Source organism: Rhinolophus sinicus, chromosome 2 (assembly GCF_057876585.1).
Source record: "Rhinolophus sinicus isolate RSI-liver-muscle chromosome 2, RSI-T2T, whole genome shotgun sequence".
Taxonomy (NCBI): Eukaryota; Metazoa; Chordata; class Mammalia; order Chiroptera; family Rhinolophidae; genus Rhinolophus; species Rhinolophus sinicus.
In genome coordinates, this window is record NC_142502.1 from 37196594 (window position 1) to 37217758 (window position 21165).

At 32.9% G+C, this 21165-nt stretch overlaps 1 protein-coding gene across 1 annotated transcript in view; it reads left to right on the forward strand.

Moving 5' to 3' along the window:
* The window catches only part of TBC1D32 (TBC1 domain family member 32), a 182894-nt gene that overhangs the window by 56993 nt on the left and 104736 nt on the right, over nucleotides 1–21165 (forward strand). The window contains exons 17-22 of the mRNA XM_088795491.1: nucleotides 769–896; nucleotides 7583–7784; nucleotides 8507–8589; nucleotides 12884–13022; nucleotides 16166–16253; nucleotides 18061–18179. Coding sequence (XP_088651617.1) covers nucleotides 769–896; nucleotides 7583–7784; nucleotides 8507–8589; nucleotides 12884–13022; nucleotides 16166–16253; nucleotides 18061–18179 — 759 coding nt within the window. The remainder of the gene's footprint in view (nucleotides 1–768; nucleotides 897–7582; nucleotides 7785–8506; nucleotides 8590–12883; nucleotides 13023–16165; nucleotides 16254–18060; nucleotides 18180–21165) is intronic.

Here is a 21165-nt window from a genome sequence, read left to right on the forward strand (position 1 = left end):
ATTCATTATGAATGTGTACCAACTGGACAAACAGTTAGTTAAACAAGTTGACTATTTGGAAGTGCTGAAAAGCTGCATGAAAAAGTTAGATGACCTGAATTTTTCACCAACAATTCATGGTTCTTGCATCACGACAATGCACCAGCTCGCACGGCACTGTCTGTGAAGGAATTTTTAGCCAGTAAACAAATAACTGTATTGGAACACTCTCCCTACTCACCTGATCTGCACCCCAATGACTTCTTTCTTTACCCGAAGATAAAGGAAATATTGAAAGGAATACATTTTGATGACATTTAGGACATCAAGGGTAATACGACGGCAGTTCTGATGGCCATTCCAGAAAGCGTTCCAAAATTGCTTTGAAGGGTGGACTAGGCGCTGGTGTCAGTGCATAGCTTCCCAAGGGGAGTACTTCGAAGGTGACCATAGTGATACTCAGCAGTGAGGTGTATGTAGCACTTTTTCCGTGAACTTAATTATCAGACCTGTAAAAACCAGTAGGAGCAGCGATTCTCTCAACTGTCTTAATAAACAATAATTGGTTTGGGTAAAAAGCCTGTTTGTATTTGCCTCATCAACTATGCTGTTAAGAGAATATATATCTAATGAAACATTTAATTCAGACATTATTTCACAGCCAAAACTCATAACTTTCTCTTTGTTGTAGTAATATAACTTCATTAGAATATACTACCACCCTTGAATTTTAGTCTGTGATATGGTAGCATGTCATAAAATTGTATGATTTATCTTTTTAATGTACAGCCTGCTTCAAATTGCTCTGAAACAGCTTTAATTTATATAGCTGATATTTTGGCAAGAATTGCATCCATAGAAGAAGGACTTACCTTACTTCTTTATGGAGAAAATATGAACTCTTCTGAAGAAAAAAGGTATGTGTCTGTTTTAAATAATTTGTGGAATTTTTAGGATATTTTCTTAATCTGATTCAAAGTTTCCAAATGTCATGCTATATGTTAATGAAACTCTGGATAACTATTCAAAGTAGAGGTAGCTTTCCTGACCAGCTGCATACTAGAATGATCTTGAGAAAGTTGAATAAGTAGCCAAGATACGGACTATGCTGGCAGATGTCTGTAATTTTAAAATGAGAATAGGAGGGCTCACTCTAGATGGGATCTTTTGGCTACTTTGGACTCATAGTTTAAACTTCCAAAGCCACACATGATTCAAATCAAACCTCACAAAGCTGCACAGAGGAAAAGCAAACTACTTCCTCATCTACCTTCTGTACCCTTTTTCAGTTTCATCTGCTGGCTCAACCAGTGCTAACATTTTGGCTATGCTTCTAGATGTCTCTGTGTTTATAATGATGCATCAAACGTATGTGCATAGAATTTTTATTTCCTCTTTGCAAAAGAAGATGCTCTTTACAAAAGAGGATGTATAACTATGATTATCTTTCTAGTTGAATACAGAATGAAACACTATTCTTAACAGTTCCATAATAATTTTTGATATGGCTTTACCATCACTTATTCAGACTTTCCCCTTATGAATGGATATCAAGTTGTATCTAGGATTTTGCCTCTATAAATAATGCCACAGTAACTGTTCTTTTACTTTATCCTGTTGGTGTGATGGATTGCATTAACTGATTTTTGAATATTGAACCAGACTGGCATACGTAGAGTAAATCCCACTTCGTTGTGGTATTATTTTTATACATTGTTGGATTTTATTTGCTAATATTTGTTGAGGATTTTTGAGTCTATGTTCATGAGAGATATTGGTCTGTAGATTTTGTGATATCTTTGTCTGGTCTTGATATCATTGTTATGCTGTTTTCATAATGAGTTAAGATGTATACCTTTCCTTTCTGTCTTCTGGACGAGACTGTAGAGAATTGGTATAATTTCTTCCTTAAATGTGATAGAATTCAACAGTGAACCTATTTTCTATTTTGGAAGATTATTAATTGATTCAGTTTCATTAATAGATGTGGGCTTATTCAGATAGTTTCTTTTTTCTTGTACGAGTTTAGGCAGATTGTGTCTTTCAAGGAACTGGTCCACTTATCTAGGTTATCATAGATCGTTCGTAACATCCTTTTTAATGTCTGTGGGATCACTACTGATGGCCCCTCTTCCATTTCTGATGTTAGTAATTTGTGTCTTCCCTTTTATTTTCTTTAAACTTGCTAAAGGTATTAATTTTATTGATCTTTTAAAACACTAGCTTTTGAGTTACTTTTTAAATTTTTCTCTATTGATTTCCTGTTATTAATTTCATTGATTTCTCTTCTAGTTTTTATTATTTTCTACTTTCATTGGATTTAGTTTTTTTCTAGTATTTTTTTTTATGACGGAAGCGTAGATTATTGATTTCTGCATCTTTCTTTTTTTAATAATATGGGTTCAATGCTGTAAATTTCCCTGTAAGCACTGCTTTTGCTGCATCCGACAGATTTTGGTAAGTTGTATTTTTCATTTAGTTCAAAATATTTCTGAACTTTTCTGGAGACTTCTTTGACCTATGTTTTATTTATGGATCTGAGAACATATTTTGTATGATTTATATTATTTTCAAATTGTTAAGGGGTGTTTTCTGGCCCAGAACGTGGTCTTGGTGAATATTCCGTGTGAGCTTGAGAAAAACATACTCGGATATTCTGCTTTTGTTGGATTAAGTTTTCTGTAGATGTCAATTATATCCAGTTGGTTGATGGTGTGTGTTTTTCTGTTCAACTATGTCCCTACTGATTATCTTCATGCTGGACCTGTCAATTATTGACAGAATGATATTGGAATCCCCAGCTCCATTAGTGAATTCTTCTACTTCTTGCGGTTCTTCTATTCCTCCTTGCAATTCTCAGTTTTTACTTCACATATCTTGATGCTGTTAGGTACATATACATTAAGGATTGTTGTGTCTTTTGAAAATTGATCTCTTTATTATTACATAATGCCCCTCTTTGATAATTTTCCTTGCTGTGAATTCTGTTTTGTCTAAACTTAATAGCTACTCTAGCTTTCTTTTGATTATCAGCATGTTATATCTTTTTCCATCCCTTTACTTTTAATCTATCTTTCTCCTTATATATAAAGTGGGATTCTATAGACAACATATAATTAGGTCTTTTTAAAAAAATCTGTTTGACAGTCTGTCTTTTTAATTAATATATTAGGTAGTTGACATTTAGAGTGATTATTGATACAGTTTGATTAATATCTAACTATATTATCTACTTGCCTTTGTTCTCTCTTTTTCTGCCTTCTGTTATTTATGATTTATTTTTTGTCATCATATGTGTGTGTTAATCTGTTTACATCTGGAAACATTTTGTCTTACTGGTAGTAGTTACACAGGATCAAGCTCACCATTTAATCCTCAAAGCAACAAAGGAGGGTGCCTCTGTGATTATCTCCATTATATAGATGGAAACATTGAGGCTTGGGTTTCCTTAAGTGTAATTCAGTATAAGGGGGGTGATTTTTTGTTTGTTTCTTATTCTTTATTTTTGACCTATTTCACACTGAATTTTTCACACTGAATTTTTTTTTTTTTTTTTTTACTTTTTCTGTCTACAAAGTAACACATACTCCTGGCAGTGAACTTGGAAAAGAGGGAGGTAGCAATAGTAACTAAGTTGAAAGGCAGCATGGTATGAGGTTTAGGTGCATGGGCCCTGGTTCGGACCACTTGGGGTACGTCCCAGCCCTACCGCTCGGTCATTGCACTTCCCTGTGCCTGAATTTCCTCACCTGTGAATTAGGGATAACCAGCACTACCTGCTTCACAGGGCTGTTGAAACTTTAAACATGTTACCATGTGTGAGGCACTAAGGGTTAGCTTTTAGTGTGTACACATGACATGTACCTTACAGAAAGTGGGCTGGTGCTGTGTGTGGTGTTTTCTTCACGTACCTAACAGGTTTTACAGAAGGTAAGTTTTCTGAACTCCCGCCTGTCTCAGGCAGAATGATAATGTTCTTTTTTCTTAAGATTGGTTTGGCTATTCGGGGTCTTTTGTGGTTCCAAACAAATCTGATGATTTTATGTTCTATTTCTTTAAAAAATGCCATTGGGATTTTGATGGGGATTGCATTAAATGTGTATATTGCTTTGGGTAATATGGCCATTTTAACTATGTTAATTCTTCCAATCCATGAGCACGGAATGTCTTTCCATTTCTTTGTGTCTTCAATTTCTTTCAAAAATGTCTTATAGTTTTCAGCATATAGGTCCTTCACATCCTTGCTTAAGTTTATTCCTAGGTATTTTATTCTTTTTGCTGCAATTGCAAAAGGAATTGTTTTTTTTTATTTCTTTTTCTGAGATTTCATTGTTAGTATATAGGAATGTAATGGACTTTTGTACGTTGTTTTGTAGCCAGCAACTTTACTGTATTCGTTGATTGTTTCTAATAGCTTTTTGGTGGAGTCTTTAGGGTTTTCTATATATAGCATCATGTCATCTGCAAAGAGTGATAATTTAACTTCTTCATTCCCAATTTGGATGCCTTTTATTTCTTTCTCTTGCCTGATTGCTCTGGCAAGGACTTGCAACACTATGTTGTAAAGCAGAGGTGATAGGGGACAGCCCTGTCGTGTTCCTGAACATAGAGCAAAGGGCTTCAGTTTTTCACCATTAATTATGAGATTAGCTGAGGGCTTGTCATATATGGCCTTTATTATGTTAAGGTATTTTGCTTCTATACCTATTTTATTAAGTGTTTTAATCATAAATGGATGTTGTATCTTGTCAAATGCTTTTTCTGCATCAATTGGTATAATCATATGATTTTTGTCATTTATTTTGTTTATGTGATGTATCACATTGATGGATTTGTGGATGTTGAACCATCCTTGTGCCCCTGGGATGAACCCCACTTGGTCGTGATGAATAATCTTTTTAATGCATTGTTGTATTCGATTTGCTAGAATTTTGTTTAGGATTTTTGCATCTGTTTTCATCAGAGATACTGGTCTGTAGTTTTCTTTTTTTGTGCTGTCCTTACCAGGTTTTGGTATCAGGGTAATGTTGGCCTCATAAAATGAGTTAGGGAGTACTGTCTCTTCTTCAATTTTCTGGAAGAGTTTGACCAGGATTGGTATTAGATCCTCTTTTAATGTTTGGTAGAATTCACTAGTGAAGGCATCTGGTCCCGGACTTTTGCTTTTGGGAAGGTTTTGGATGACTGACTCAATTTCGTTACTGGTGATCGGTCTGTTTAGATTTTCTAGTTCTTTATGGTTGAGGCTTAGAAGGCTATATGTTTCTAAGAACTTGTCAATTTCTTCTAGGTTATTGAATTTGGTGGCATATAGTCCTTCATAGTATTCTTGGATGATCCTTTGTATTTCTGTGGTGTCTGTGATAACTTCCCCTTTTTCATTTCTGATTTTGTTAATTAGTGTCTTCTCTCTTTTTATCTTACTGAGTCTAGCCAAGGGTTTGTCAATTTTGTTAATCTTTTCAGAGAACCAGCACTTTGTCACATTAATTTTTTCTATTGTCTTTTTGTTCTGTATTTCATTTAGTTCTGCTCTGATTTTTGTTATTTCCTTTCTTCTGCTAACCTTGGATTTCACTTGTTCTTCTTTTTCTAGTTCTGTAAGTTGTAACATGAGGTTATTTATTGGGATTTTTCTTGTTTCTTGAGATAGGCCTGTAATGATATCAATTTCCCTCTTAAAACTGCTTTCACTGCATCCCAAAAATTTTGGTAGGATATATTTTCATTGTCATTTGTTTCTATGTATCTTTTGATCTCTCCTCTAATTTCTTCTTTGACTCATTCTTTAAAAGTATATTGTTTAATCTCCATGTATTTGTGTTTTTTCCTGTTTTCTTTTTGCGGTTGATATCCAATTTCAAAGCCTTGTGATCAGAGCATAATGCTTGGTATGATTTTAAACTTCTTAAATTTACTGAGGCTGATTTTGTGTCCCAATATATGGTCTATCCTTGAGAATGTTCCATGTACACTAGAAAAGAATGTATAGTCTGATGTTTTAGGATGAAGTGCTCTATATGTGTCAGTTATGTCCATTTTGTCTAATTTGTAATTTAGGGCTGTTATTTCGTTATTTATTTTCTGTTTGGATGATCTATCCATAGCTGTCAATGATGTATTTAAGTCCCCTAGTATAACTGTGTTTTGGTCAATTTCTCCCTTTAGTTCTGTCAGTAGTTGCTTGGTATATTTCGGTGCTCCCTGATTGGGGGCATAAATATTGATGACTGTTATGTCTCTTGTTTCATAGTCCCCTTTACCATTATGAAATGTCCATCTTTGTCTCTTGTTATCCTTTTCACCTTGAAATCTGTTTCATCTGATATCATTATGGCTATACCTGATTTTCTCTGGGTATGATTTGCTTAGAGTGTCAATTTCTACCCTTTCACTTTGAGTCTATGCTTGTCCTTGTAGCTGAGATGTATCTCTTGGAGACAGCATGTGGTTGGGTTTAGTTTTTTCATCCAATCTGCTACTCTGTACCTTTTTATTGGTGAGTTCAGTCCATTTACATTTAGGGTGATTATTGATATGTGAGGATTTCCTGTCATTCTATCTTTAGTTTTCTGGTAAGGCTGTGTCTCCATTGTTTCTTTGCCTTTTTGTTGTTGTCTGTTATTTCTGTGTGGTGGTGTTCTATGATGTTTCCCTCTGTTTCTTCTTTTATTACAGTATATGTTTCAGTTCTGGACTTTTTTTGACTGGTTACCCTTAAGGTTATGTAAAAAAAGTTTGATATTTAGAGTATTCCATTTTCTTGAATAAATAAAATCATGTGTATCTTCAAAAGGGAATGATGGAAGGATAAACTGAAAAGTAATGAAAATAGTTTTAGAGGAAGGGAGAATAATTCCATGGATTGGGAGTTATTGATGTGATACATCTGGGCTTATACCTTGATTGTAACCTAGATTTGCAACCTAAATTTAACTCTGGGATCATGTAGCTATTTTAAATACTAAACGTAAAACAAAGTTTAATCAAAAATAAAAAGTCAAATTAAAAAAAATATAAACAAATGGAAATCAGTGAACTTAACTACTAAACAATCAAGTTAGTGACATATACATGCAGTGAAAACAATTATTTCATGTGACCTAATTCTATCAAACATTTCTGGCGGGATGTATTCCACAGTCAAAAACAAAAATCCTCAAAGTAATCTTAAACTTCATTTAGTATATTTTGAAACAATTATGCACATATTCTAAGATAGGGGGAATTAATTCTGGTTAATAGTCCGGGGAATGTGTAACAAGTGCTAGGAACGTAGAACTCAGGGTTATGCTTTCACTATAAAAATCAAGCAAAGTGGTGACACATGGTCCTGAACCCATTGTGTCCATAACCTTTAAAGTGTATAAGATTTTTTGCTTTTCCTATCTTTATATTCTTTCCTCTATTCTACTGGAAATACTCTCAGTATTAGACAGCTGCGTATGGATGAGAACAGCATGTTGATATGTCAGAAAAGCTAGAGGAGGACTAAAAGGAAGCCAAACAAATGAGGACTTTGTGGTCAGGCTAGCCTTTTTGGTAGGGTTTTATAAAGTCATGCTTCATAACCTGGGATTCAACTTTCGGTATCATCTTTTAGTTCCACAGGTGCTCATATAATTGCTCAGTTTTCAAAAAAACTTCTTGATGAAGATATTTCTATTTTTTCTGGATCGGAAATGTTGCCTGTGGTTACAGGAGCTTTTATTTCTGCGTGTCGCCAAATATATGGTACATGTGAAGGCTTGCAGTTGTTAATTCCTTATAGTTTGCATGAATCTATAGCAAAGGCATGGAAGAAGGTAAATATTTTCCAGATTTTTCTTTTTCTCCCTGCAAATCTTTATTTGAAATATAGCCACGATTATAGTGTCTGTCATACTGCAGTTAAAATATTTTACTGAGGGCAAATATGATTTCTTTAGCATCACTGTGCTCTAGGAGACATGATGCTTTTTAATTTGGCACAGGATGACTTTAGTACCTCCTCTTCTACTAGGACACATCTCTAGGACCTAAGTGGGCACTACAAAGTCTTTTCTTCTGGTACCGTGTTTCCCTGAAAATAAGGCCAGGTCTTATATTAATTTTTGCTCCAAAAGACACATTAGGACTTATGTTCGGGGGATGTCATCCTGAAAATTAAGGTAGGTCTTATTTTACAGTTAGGTCTTATTTTTGGGGAAATATGGTAGGAGAGGCTTTAGGTAAATTATCTTTGCATAGACTGACGTTCCTCTTTGGAAGTTATTTCTGAGCAATTTTCATTGGTAGTTGGATTTTTTATTATGGACTCTGGAGATCATAATGTAGCAGTAGTCGAATATAGTATATATTAATGGATTGTCTTTTTCCCCTCAATATACACTGTATGAAATACTTTACATGATATTTAATTAAGAACTGAATCTAACTTTTGAAGATCACTTAATTTTAGTTACATTAAAGATCAAATATAAAAATGTAGCATGCGGTCTTATCAGTAAACAAAAAAAATAGTGTAAATCAATCTGTTATATTTTAGACAAGTTTGCTATCAGAAAGAATTCCTACTCCAGTAGAGGGTTCGGATTCTTTGTCTTCAGTAAGCCAGGAATCCCAAAACATGTAAGTACAATTGATTAACTCATCTGCTTTTTTTTTCACATTTGCTGAAATAATGTTAAAATGAGAATGTAGTAGAATACTGTAGCAAAAATGTTTTATGGGAAGGTAAATGTATACATATAGGATCAAGGAAAATTATACCTAAGAGGAACTTGAGAGATCATATAATATTTATACCTTTAAAAAAAAAAAACTAGCAATAGTTATTATCCTTGCTTTATCCTGTATTTACATTTTGGGTTAGGAAACTTGACGTCTTTTTGTATTTCCAGAAAATTTAGAAAATTACCAAATGCTAAAACTAGAAACCTAACTAAGGAATTCAGTAGAAGAAAAGTGTTTTTAAATGGCAACGAGGTCCATTTATATTTAAAAATATGTTTTCAAAGTACATGGGAATTCATTTTAATTAGATTTAGGCATGCGAAAATTATTTAAATCAGTATTTACACCAATTTTTAATTTAGATGTCTCTCCGTATTTCTTCACAAATATCAATAGGACGTGGGGTCAGATTAATGGGGAAAATACATATATGTATTTTTAAAATGAAGATCTGACATATGTTCTTGGATTCTCTTCTTAGTTGAGTGCTGGTATAGTCTAAAAAGGTAATACTTAGAAGAATCTTAAGAGATATTCTTAAGAGAAATCCAAAAACAAATACTTCTTTTTAGGTAGTCACAGTTTAACTGAAAGAAAACCAACCAGTCAAACAAAAAGCCTTTTGTATTTTCTTAACAGTGTAATAGTTCAACAAATAATTATAGCTAATTTTTAGGGAATTAACTTTTTTCTGATAGTTGTCATAAACTTAAATCAACTTCCATTTTTTTCTTTGCACTAAGGAGTAAGAAAAATATTTCTGCAATTCATTTTTGTGGTAATTTTTAGATCTGTTGTTTTAGAAATCTATGATTTGTCACTTTTTGTTTTCATTCATGCATTCATTTTATAATCATTCATTCAGCTATTTATTGGATGAAGTTCTTTGTTGAGTTCTGAGGATACCTGTATACCTCAGAGAGCTTATTGTGTAATGTAGAATACAAATAAATAAATACAATATGGCGAGATAGTATGCTAAATTTATATGATTAGGTTCATGTGGGGTTCATTGTTAATGAACTTGTAGAGAAATCTTCCTAAAAGTTGTTAAACTAAGTGAAAACGAATAAATTGATACTAATGGTCTAATGGAAGAACATTATTCCAGGTAGAAGAAATAGTGTGGTCAATAGGCTAGAAGGGGGAATGTGATTAATGTACTTAATGTGTTTTACTGTCAGTAATATTTTTAGAATTTTGATGGTACAGTCTGAGGGAGCTAATAAGTTATATGCCACTCCTTTCCTCCTGAATTATGAACCAATTAATAAGAGATAAGAAAGTCAAGCAAATCAAAATACTGAATAACAGGCTTCCTAAGATTGATCTCAAGAATTAGACAGATTTGCCCTTCTGTCACAATCAATAGTGGATGCTCATAGGATTTCCTCTAAGGCAGAATTTACAAAGATCAAACTTAATTACATAGGAGAACAGAGCAGAATGGGTGCTTCCTACAGTTGGCTGCACAAAGAGGAAGTCGACTGGGGGAAAGGAATTGCTCAGCCAAGCATGCTTATTTAAGTCATTTTCCAAATCTCCAGTATCCGTTCTTCTTCCATGGGGAGGAGTAAGTGATTAGGTAGAGAGAGGCAAGCAGTGTTAAACTGGGGATTATACTACGGTAGATATGAAACTTAATGCCGGGGGAAAAGGAGGTTTCCCCAATATTAAATATTAAAGTCTTTGGAACAAAAGATTTAATAAGACTTTTTGGTAATAGTCAAAGCTGTTGATTTCATTTTTTGTCATCAAAATTAAATGATTTCATGGAAAGAATCAAGTATCTTTTGTTATTTTGTATTAATTGAAAAGTTCGCATGAGATGGGCATTTTTTGTTCCTTCGTAGTTTGGTAAAACTTGAGTGTAAAACCATGTGAGCCAATTAACTAGACTAGTATGATGCCAACACATATAACCTCTCCTTGTCTCTCCCTGCCCCTCCAACCCTGTTAAACAGTAGTTCTCTGGGTATAAAGGTTTTGATAAACAATTATTTCTCATCAGAATTAGAAGCTATTACTTCATTGTCTTCTGGAATAAGTAGTAACTGATAAATCTGTCAATATAATTGCCTTACTTTTATAGGTCATACCTTTTTTCTCTCATAGATTTTAATTTTTTTTTTTTTTGGGGGGGGTGTTTGCTGTTTCTATGTTATTTAAGTTTATCCTCCTTAGTACTTTCGCTGTTCTATTGATCTATAGCCTGGACTGACTGGTGTCTTTCCTCAAATGTAGAAAATTCTTATTATTTTCTTTTCAAATATTCTTTCCATTTTCTTCTCTTAGACTTTTTATTAACTGCATATTGAAACCTTTCAGTCTATTCTCTATGTCTCATTTGTTTTCTCAAATGTTTCTTTTCTACTTATCATTCAATTCAGTAATTCTCATGTTGACCATGGCCTAGAGTAGTTTATCCTATCAGCTTTTTACATGGCTATTTTTTTGTTTTGTTTTATTTTATTTTTGTTTTGTTTTGATTTTTAATAAATAACAATTGGAAAGTTCCAAGCTCTCCAATTGTTATTTATTAAAAATCTAATTTTTAAATTTCATTTCTCCTTTTTGTTTTCACAGTTTTAATGGAATTTTGAAATAAGATTATTTTAAAATTATTATTTCTGAAAATTATTTCAGCTGGAATAAATTCACTTCATGACTATTGATTCTTCTGGCTCTTAGCTGCATATAGCATTTGAAGTTTGATTGCAAGTCCATTTTTAAATGAGAATCTTTTTTTCCTTTCCCACTTTCCTCCTTCCTGCCTTATTTCTCCCAATTTCTAGTTCTGTGTTCATTGTTCCCTGTTCAGCATTTTTATGTTTTTTCTCTTTTACCCCATGTTTTAAATAAATATTGTATTGGCATTAAGGCTCCTGTCAGTGATGATGGAGATATTAAACAGATACAATTAAAGGATTAGAAGATGAATTGATCAACTCATTTCTGGAAATGAGGCTTTATCTGTATTCTCCTGTCTAAGTTTATGCTTTGTCAAAAGCCCCAGTTTTATACATATAGTATATGTATTTTGTTTATTTATAATATTTTCTTTAAATATATAAATTATATATTAATTTTAATTTCAATTAAATATATATTATTTTTACTAGTCTATGCAGTCTTGAGTCTGGTACTGGTTTTATATCTCACATGTGACTCTTGTAGTGCTATATATTGTGTTGGAGACAAATTTGGCTTCCATTGCCTACATTTGCCCCAAAACTAGTCTCACTTCTTTAGGCTTCTGTTCTTTTTGTCCATGGTGATTTTTATTTTGTAGTTGAACATGGTTATATCTTTGACCATTGCTGTGTGATTTGTGCAGAGGGATATGTGTCGATTTTTTTTTTTTTTTTTAATCAGAAAAATCCCAGATTTCACATCTCTCTTAAAAGAAGTTCCCAAGTAGACCTGAAACTTCCTTGGAGGGATGGGAAAAGGCACACTTTTCACATACTTAGTTTCATTGTGTATATAAACATTTGATTTTGACCTATTTTAATCGCCCACAGTTTGTTTTCAGACAACTAGGATTACTACCCAGTAGGTAGTATGTTTTCTCTTACTTCTGTTACTTCAGAATAAAGAGCTCATATTCCTTCCTGTGTTTCTAGTTTTCTAGCTCTGACTCTTTTATTAACTGTGTCATCTGACTGTTTCAAGTTTATTTCTCTGGAGAATGCTACTAGTCTTCCTTTTAGAAATGTTTTGAGAAAAAACATGTCATTCTCCAGAAGTATAATTAAAAACCTATTAAAATAAAGATAATATGCCTGATTTGCTTTAGAAAGTCAGAAGATAGGTACTCTAAAGTGAAAAGAAAGTACATTTCAATATGATGGAGAGTTTGTGCTTGGGAAATCCAGGCACGGCAGAATTATAATAGGAAGACAAAATTTATTTAAGGAATGGATAAGGGAACCTAGGTATAATAAAAATGCTGGCATACACAGTTAACATTTAATTCATTCAGGAAAATTATTGGGATATAAGATATAAGAATAAACGTATTCACTATCAAGGAATATATGTTTTTTATTATATTTTTAAACATTGATTGAGTACTTTGCAACCAATGTGAACTCTAAATTTAATTGTTAGCAGTATTAAGATGAAATATTTTCTTTTCAGTTTGAGTATAATAAAGAAACTCATACCTTTCTTTTACCTGTTTCAGTATGGCTTGGGAAGAGAATTTGTTAGATAATTTACTAAATTTTGCTGCCACCCCCAAAGGACTACTACTTCTTCAAAGAACAGGTGCAATCAACGAATGTGTGACATTTATGTTCAACCGATATGCAAACAAATTGCAGGTATGAATTACCATCTGCCATAGGCAGAAGGAATTTTTGTTTCTTTCAAAGCCATTAAAAACATCATTCTGTTTTTTGCACGTGAAGAGGTTATTAAACCTCAGTTAAAAAGCCATACAGCATGGTAATATTTAACGTGATACTCTTTTCTAGAAAGCGTTAGTGAGTTGATGTTGGTATCTATGGCTATATTTACAGGGTGGCAAACAATGAGATGGAATTGAAAATTTCAGCTAATCCAGATGTTTTATAAATGTGATATCAAACATCTGGATATACAAAAATTGGGTGGAATTCCAAGAGAAAAATCTGTTGGGTCTAAGTGTACATGTCAGTGAGAACGTAGGCCTCACATTTAAAAAGAAACAAAGCTATTTGTAGAGGGATTTTATTATTGCTACTATTAAATGAAATTTACAGTGTAATATGCCTTTCTAAGACAGATGTCATTGACATATAGTCAGTTATTTGGTGTTAAAGTCTCTAGACTTCTGGGCTTTGTAGGATCATAGGTATGATTTTAGAAGTGTTTTCTTTGTCTCTGACAGGTGTTGTTTTTTGATGTGTTATTATTTTGTTATTTTGATGTGTTATTAACGTTACCTGATTGTAAATATTACTTTGTTTTTCCTTAGTCTTGAATTCTAATTTTTTGTTTTTTGTTTGAGCCTATAAAAAACAAGTAACTTTTAGAGTTGCTTTTGCCTATGAAGAATAAGTAGTTCCTGAGGGAGGGCCCAGGCCATCTCTATAAATAACACATATGAACATTAGTTCATGGGTTTATGATATTCAGTTTGTTTGTACAGATACGTGGTTTTATTTAAATGGACCTCAAGTATAGAAAATTTATTTACATGTCTCAGTTCATGGCCTACTGTTTTCAGTAGTCCATGGAAGGTTTCTGTCTTGATTAATTTTATCGCCTGTCATTCCTGATTCGCAGTTCCATTTCACTCTGCATACATCCCCTATCCTGAGCTTTCACACTAATGCGTTATATGTAATGTCCTTGGATATGTATGTTTCTTGTAGTATGTTGTCTTAGTCCGTTTGGGCTGTTATGACAAATTACCACAGACTGGGTGGCTCATGGTTCTGGAGGCTGGATGCCAGCATGGTCAATGGAAAATCGTCTTTTGACTCTCAGACTTCTCATTACATCCTCACAAGGCATAAGGGGTAGGGACCTCTCTGGGATCTTCGATATGATATAAGAGCACTAATCCCATTTATGAGGAGTCCCCACCTTTATGACCTTATCACCTCCTAAAGTCCCTACTTAACTACTGTCTATTTTGGGGCTTAGGATTTACACACATGAATTTTGGAAGGCCACACATTCAAACTATACCAAGTATAGAAGTTTTTCAGACTTCTTTTTTAATTTGAATTTCTCTGCTGGTGAGTTTGAATCTCCTTATGTACTAGATACCCATTTGGGTTTTTCTTTTCTTTTTTTTTTTTTTTACATTTCTGGAAATATTCAAGCCATTCAAAGACATTTTCCTTGCTCATTCAGATGCTTGAGATCATGCAGACACAACTTTTACCCTTGTAATACACCTACAACTACAATGTTATTTTTTATATTCGTAAATTTGAAAACAATCTTGTCTTCCGTTGTGCCATGCTGGTGGTTATAATAGAAGATATTGTGCCCTGAACCTCAGTAACCTATAACCTTATAAGTTAGTATAATACTTTAATGGTGCTTTATGCTATTCAGAACATCTTCTGAAATTTTAGATTCTCAGTTACCTTGTTAAAAAAGCAATGAGGCCATTTTCTTAATTTTGCTGAAGAGAAAGAGAGGCAGGCTGGTTAAATGATCTGCTTATGTTTACACATCTAGTTACAGAAGTAAGACTAGAATTCACATTTGTATTTTACCGTGTTCATGAAATCTGATTCTTGTTTAGTAAAGCATGTCTAACTTTTCTGTGGGTTTTCCCTGCCTCTGCCTTTTCAGTATTTAGCATGAATCTGGGAAACACCTATGGCTACTGATACCTGAATCAGCACCCCCTTACTCAATGGGGGTGATTGAGTAAGGTGTTTTTTCAGTTTTTATGGAGAAAGGCAAGTGGCAAAATGATAGAAATTTATTTTACTGTACTTCTATGTCATTTAACTGTAGGACTAATGGATGATAAGTTAAGGAGAATGAAAATGGAAAATGGAACTCAAATTATAAAGACACGAACAGCAGAAAATTGAAGAAATTAATCTAATTCTTTCCCATAGTCCTTTAGTTTATCTCTATTTTGTTTTTGCCCTTAAAACTGAATGCACAGTTTATATTTTGAAAAATTTGATTGAAACAGATCCTTTCAATGAAATATTGACTAAATATAAATTCTAAATGGTTACCTCTGTGTAGAAGTCAAACGTTTTATAAACCAATCTGATGTTAGCCAGTCTAGAAGGAAGAATGTTTTATAATGTCTTTGTTACTACTTATTCTGATTTCAGCTAAGAGAGATACTTCTGTACTTTACCATGAATATATGTATAATACTCTCTTTGTATAATAACACATTATTTAAGGTTTTCTACAATACTGTTTAGAAACCTGTACATTAATGATGAGCATTCTTTGTTGGTGTTTATATATATTTCTCTTCCTTAGGGGCAAAAATTGCCTCTAAAAATAATTGTCATTTTTAAGAAGATACCATTGTTCTTTTTAAAGTTGTTTGATTATTTAAAAGCCTAGTTCAAAAAACTAGCAGTCAGTATATATTTATTACTGAGGAAATTTATTATTGAAGAACCAACCTAAAGAATAATATAATAATAGAATTTAGAGTTGTAAGAAACCTACTTTATGTATGATCAAAGTCCCTTACTTTATGTATGAAGAGATTTGGACCTAGAGAAAGAAGTGACTTGTTCAAGGTCAAAAAGCTACTTAGTTTCAGGGCTGGGACCAGAACCTAAATCTGAAATAAGATTGTTGAAAATATTACATTAGTATTAACTCATTAATTGTTTTAGTTTCTGAGTTTGATGTTGTTGCGCTTATCTTTACTTGGAAGAATGTGTGGTGTTCTAGTTTTAAAAAATCAGTAACTCTACATGTAACATATAATAAAACATTAACCTGCTTCTCAGTATTGTTCCATATTTATGTTGTTTAGATCAGCAGGCATAAGAAGTTTGGCTATGACGTTTTGGTTACACAAGTGGCATCAACAGCAGCAGGTGCAAGAGCACTGCAGACTTCAGGTCAGTTTTTCTTTTAAGTAGAATTATAATTATTTAAATAAAATGGAAAATTTAATTGGCATGGTCAAGTATCAGGGTATTACCCGAGTAAGGAAGTTAGGCCTTAGGTAAAAGAAAAGTTATAGGGTTTCCTTTTTATCTTTTCCATCAAATTCCACTGGGAATTTTCTTTTCCTGTGAAAAATATACCTCCTTAGGTGCTTTCCTCAGAACAATGGCACATAATGAACTAAACTAAGAAATACTGGATGCTTTAAGAAGCTGCCTTCATCTTATAAATCAAGAATATCATCCTCTTTCAGTACAATTGCATCTGATAGGATTTCTTAATGCTCAGTTTCAGTGGCTTATATGTGCATCAAAATGGACAATTATAATAGTTATCACACAGACATACCCTTTTACTCCCTTTCTTCCTCTTTCCTTCTTAAAAGCTTCCCTCTCACCTCTTATGTTTCACCACTATCTTTGCAGTTTGCAGTTGGCGTGTATAATCCACTATGGATTGGATTTCTAAGTTCAAATATTGGGAATTTAATGCATCATATCTTAAGGTTATCTCTGAACCCTGAACCAGACACAAGATGTAATCTCTGATAGAGATGCTATAATTATATTTTTCAAGGCTTAGAGTTGATGAATCATAACATCAGTAATCACTATTGATTCTCTCGTTAAATAAAAATATTTTTCTATAGCATATTTTAAATATTTTATGGCTGAACTAATCTGTACTTGTATTTTAAAACACTTTTCTTGGCAGAAGTTGCCCTAAGCTTATTTTTTCTTCTATTTAGACTGAAATCCAATTTATTGTAGTACTCAGTATTTGGAGACTAGATTTAATCTCAGATTTTCTTGTTGTTTAAGTCATTAAACTTCTGAGCCTGATAGTATCTAACTTTTCATGAGAGAGTTAAAGGCAACTTTTCATAGGACAGAGGAAGAAAGATTAACACTCTTGAGTTCTTGTAATGTCTTAGATACTATATTGACAACTCTACATATATGACCTTATTTATACTTGAATGTAGCACTATTGTTTCAGTTTTCACATGGGGAAACTGATGCGCTAAGAAGTCAAGGGATTTGTCTAAGGACATGCACCTAATAAACTGGTAGATTTGTAGTTTGAAACCTGATAGGCTCAGCCTATGTTTTTTCTATTATGAAACTCTTTCTGCTCTAATGTTATTAAAAAACTACTGATTTTATGATTAGATGTTCTGCTTTCCATGTTTCCATATGATTTGATTCTTCATAAAAGATTTAGTAATCAGACTGAATAGTCGCTTTAGATATATAATATCTGACTCATACGAATTTAAAGACGACTGAGTCAAAAGTTGTATGAGTTGGAAAAATGTTCTAAGTATGTGGAATTACATAAAAATAATTAGAATAAAGGAATGCATATACTCTTTGGATTCTACCCTTGATTCTAATACCTTCTCTACCCCACACCCTACCTTTTACTGTTGGCTCATTTGCAGAGTAAAGTGTAAACCTTATTTTTCAGAAAACATGCTGAGAGAAGTTATTGGCCAGAGGATAAAAGCTTGTACTCAAAATTCAGTCCTACAGGAAAATAGTTTCTAAGAGTTTCATCATTCTACAATTTTATGATAATGAAGATCATAAAAGTAAATTAAAAAATAGCAGGTAGAATTTCTACCAAGGTTAGAGGTTATTTCTTATGTGTCTTTGACCAGTTTGGACCAGTCTTGTCAGAGGGATAATTATATCTTGCCTCCATAATCCAAAGAAATAGTATACTATAAATATGATGTAAAATAATTCTTCTTAGGGTTTATTAATGCACTTATAACTGAATTATGGGCCAATCTGGAATGTGGAAGAGATGATGTTAGAGTAACCCATCCCAGATCTACTCCAGTGGATCCTATAGACCGAAGCTGTCAAAAGGTAAGAAATCATTTATCTAATTGTGTACAAATTTTAAGTATATCTCTCAGAAATTTCTTTATCCAGACTTTAATCTATATTCTGTTACATCCAGCAGTCTTTCCTAATTTTTTCTTTTCCCTCCTCTTTTTTCATTTCTAATTTTTTCTTTTTCTTTTTTTTAATTTTTAAAATAAATTTAGTGAATGATAGAAATACCAGTGTTCTCTGGGAATTAAGTTTTGGAAGGATGTTTTTCTTTTATAATATTTTTTACTAAAATTTTTGTTTGTTAATAAAGAGTAATGCACACCAGATATGTTAGAAAACAAACAAACACACAAAAAAACCTGAAACTGAAAACAGTTGATGGAAGAAAAAAAAAAAAAAAAAAGCAAAGACTTTTTTTCCCCTTGAATTCAAATCTAATAGAAAATTGTTAGGATTATTTGACGAAAGGGTAGGCAGAAAGAAGGTGCTATCATTTAGAGTAATGTAGTAAAACCGAAACAAAGCAAACAAAACTCTTAAGTACTCACACAATGTCCTATTGTAATTCAATGGGTTTTATATATTTAACATGCTTTCCAAATTTTACTAAAATGAAATGATGATTCCTGGCTTTGATTTTATGGTAGCCTGGGAAATTTTCATTCAAAGGGTGTCATAAAATTAATCAAAATAAAAAGAAAAAAGAAAAATGTTCTGCTTTCTGTAATGGTGGACTAGTTCCCTCTAGTAGAAAACACAAAGTCAGGAAAAATAACTTGAAAAGCAACTGTTTAAAAGCACTGGAATGGCAAAAAAATAGACAAGAAATGGAGGGGAGTCAATACAGATGAAGATAATCCTACTGTTAAATATTCTGGATTTAACAGATTTTTGCCTGAGGGCAAGTACCAGTTGGTACTTCACAGATAAAAATCCATACTCTAACAAACTTGTAAAAACCAGAAGGCAAGATTTAGGGACTTACAGCAACTGGAAAAGGCAAGGAGATGCCTGGAAAGGAGAGAGGAACATAGAAGGTACTCCAAACTGTGTAGATAGTCTGTCCAAATATGTCATTATCTCCTGAACTTTGCGCTTGAATTTAACAGATATCAAATGCTTCTACCACAGTAAGCCGAGTTTAGACTTCGGGTTTAGCCACATCAACTACTAAATTAAAATCAACACTCTTTTGGGAAATACAACAGAATCCAGCATTTCTACACCATATTCTGCACAATGTATGAGCTACAATCCAAAAGTATTAGACATATAAAGTAAAAGAGAAATTCAATTCAAAGTCCAGAAAAAAGGCAACTGATAGAGATTGTGAAATGATGAAGTTGGAATTATTTATGAAGGATTTTAAAGCAGTTATTAGTAAGTAGAATGCAAAAGACACTATGCTTATAGCGAATTAACAAATTAGAAATTATGGTGAAGAAGTATGAACTGTATAAAAAAGCCAGAAAGAAATTCTAAACCAAGTATTTTATTTTCTGAAATAATTCTGTGGATGGTCTTAATGGAAATTTAAAGATGACGGAAGAAATAGTCAATAAACTTGAGATTAATATAAACTAGGTCTGACAATTAAGTTTGTGAACTCATCCTAGAAAATGTGCTACACACTTCATTGTTGAATATCACACAAAGTACTCCCCTTGGGAAGCTATGCACTGATGCTAGTATGTAGTCCACCCTTCAAAGCAATTTTGGAACTCTTTCTGGAATGGCCATCAGAACTGCCATCGTATTACCCTTGATGTCATTAAAATATCTTCCTTTCAATATTTCCTTTATCTCCAGGTAAAGGAAGAAGTCATTGGGGGTTAGGTCAGGTGAGTAGGGAGGGTATTCCAATACAGTTATTTGTTTACTGGCTAAAATCTCCCTCACAGATAGTGCCGTGTGAGCTGGTGCATTGTCATGATGCAAGAGCTATGAATTGGTGAAAATTTCAGGTCATCTTTTTCATGCAGCCTTTTTAGCACTTCCAAATAGTACACTTGGTTAACTGTTTGTCCAGTTGGTACAAATTCATAATGAATAATCCCTCTGATGTCAAAAAAGGTTAGCAACAGTGTTGCAACAAGTTCCGGAACTTAATTGTCAGACTTATATACATACAATCTAAAGAACAGAGAGAAAAAAATATTGGAAAAACTTCTGTGATTTGTGAGATTATCAGAAGGTTTTTAGCATGTGTGATTGGAATACCAGAAATACAAGAGAGAATGGGGCAGAAAAAAAATTTGATTAATATCTGAGAAAATTTTGAATTTATCAAAACTTATAAATCAAGAAACGATGAATCCCAGGGAAGAATGTTCAAAGAATGAAATTACAAAGAAACCACAGCAAGTCTCATTATAAACATACAAACTGCTGAAAACTGAAGATAAAATGGAAATCTTGAATGAAGTGATAGGAAATCATGCATTACATACAGTACAGGGTAACAGCAGATAAATTTGCTGCTATCTCTCTAGAAACAGTGGAGGCCAAAAGACAAAGGAACAGGTGTCTTTAATGAGCTGAAAGGGGAAAACAAACAAGTCAGTCTGTGTTATTTCTAGCAAAAAATATTCTTTAAGAATAAAAGTGAAATTTAAAATTGAAAGCTAAGAAAATAATTTATGGCAGAGCTGCATTTTAAATCATAGTAAAGGGATTTTTTCAGATTGAAAGAAAATGATGGTAGATATTTGGCTTTTCAGAATTAAAAAAGGAAATTGCAAATAGGTGAGAGAACATTAAAAAAAACATTTTTCTTGGCTTGCAAATACATATGCCTCTTTAAAAGAAAACTATGACATAGTGGGATTCATTTTATACTTAGAGGTAATATATATGACAGCTACACTATTCAGGACAAGCAAATGGTATACAAATCTTCATGGTTACAAGTTTTTTACATTTTACATAAAGTGACACAATATTAGTTCTTAATCTCTAGGAAATAGTTCTAATTCAAATTTAAGGTTACAGGGATTTTATTAAACTTCATTCATTT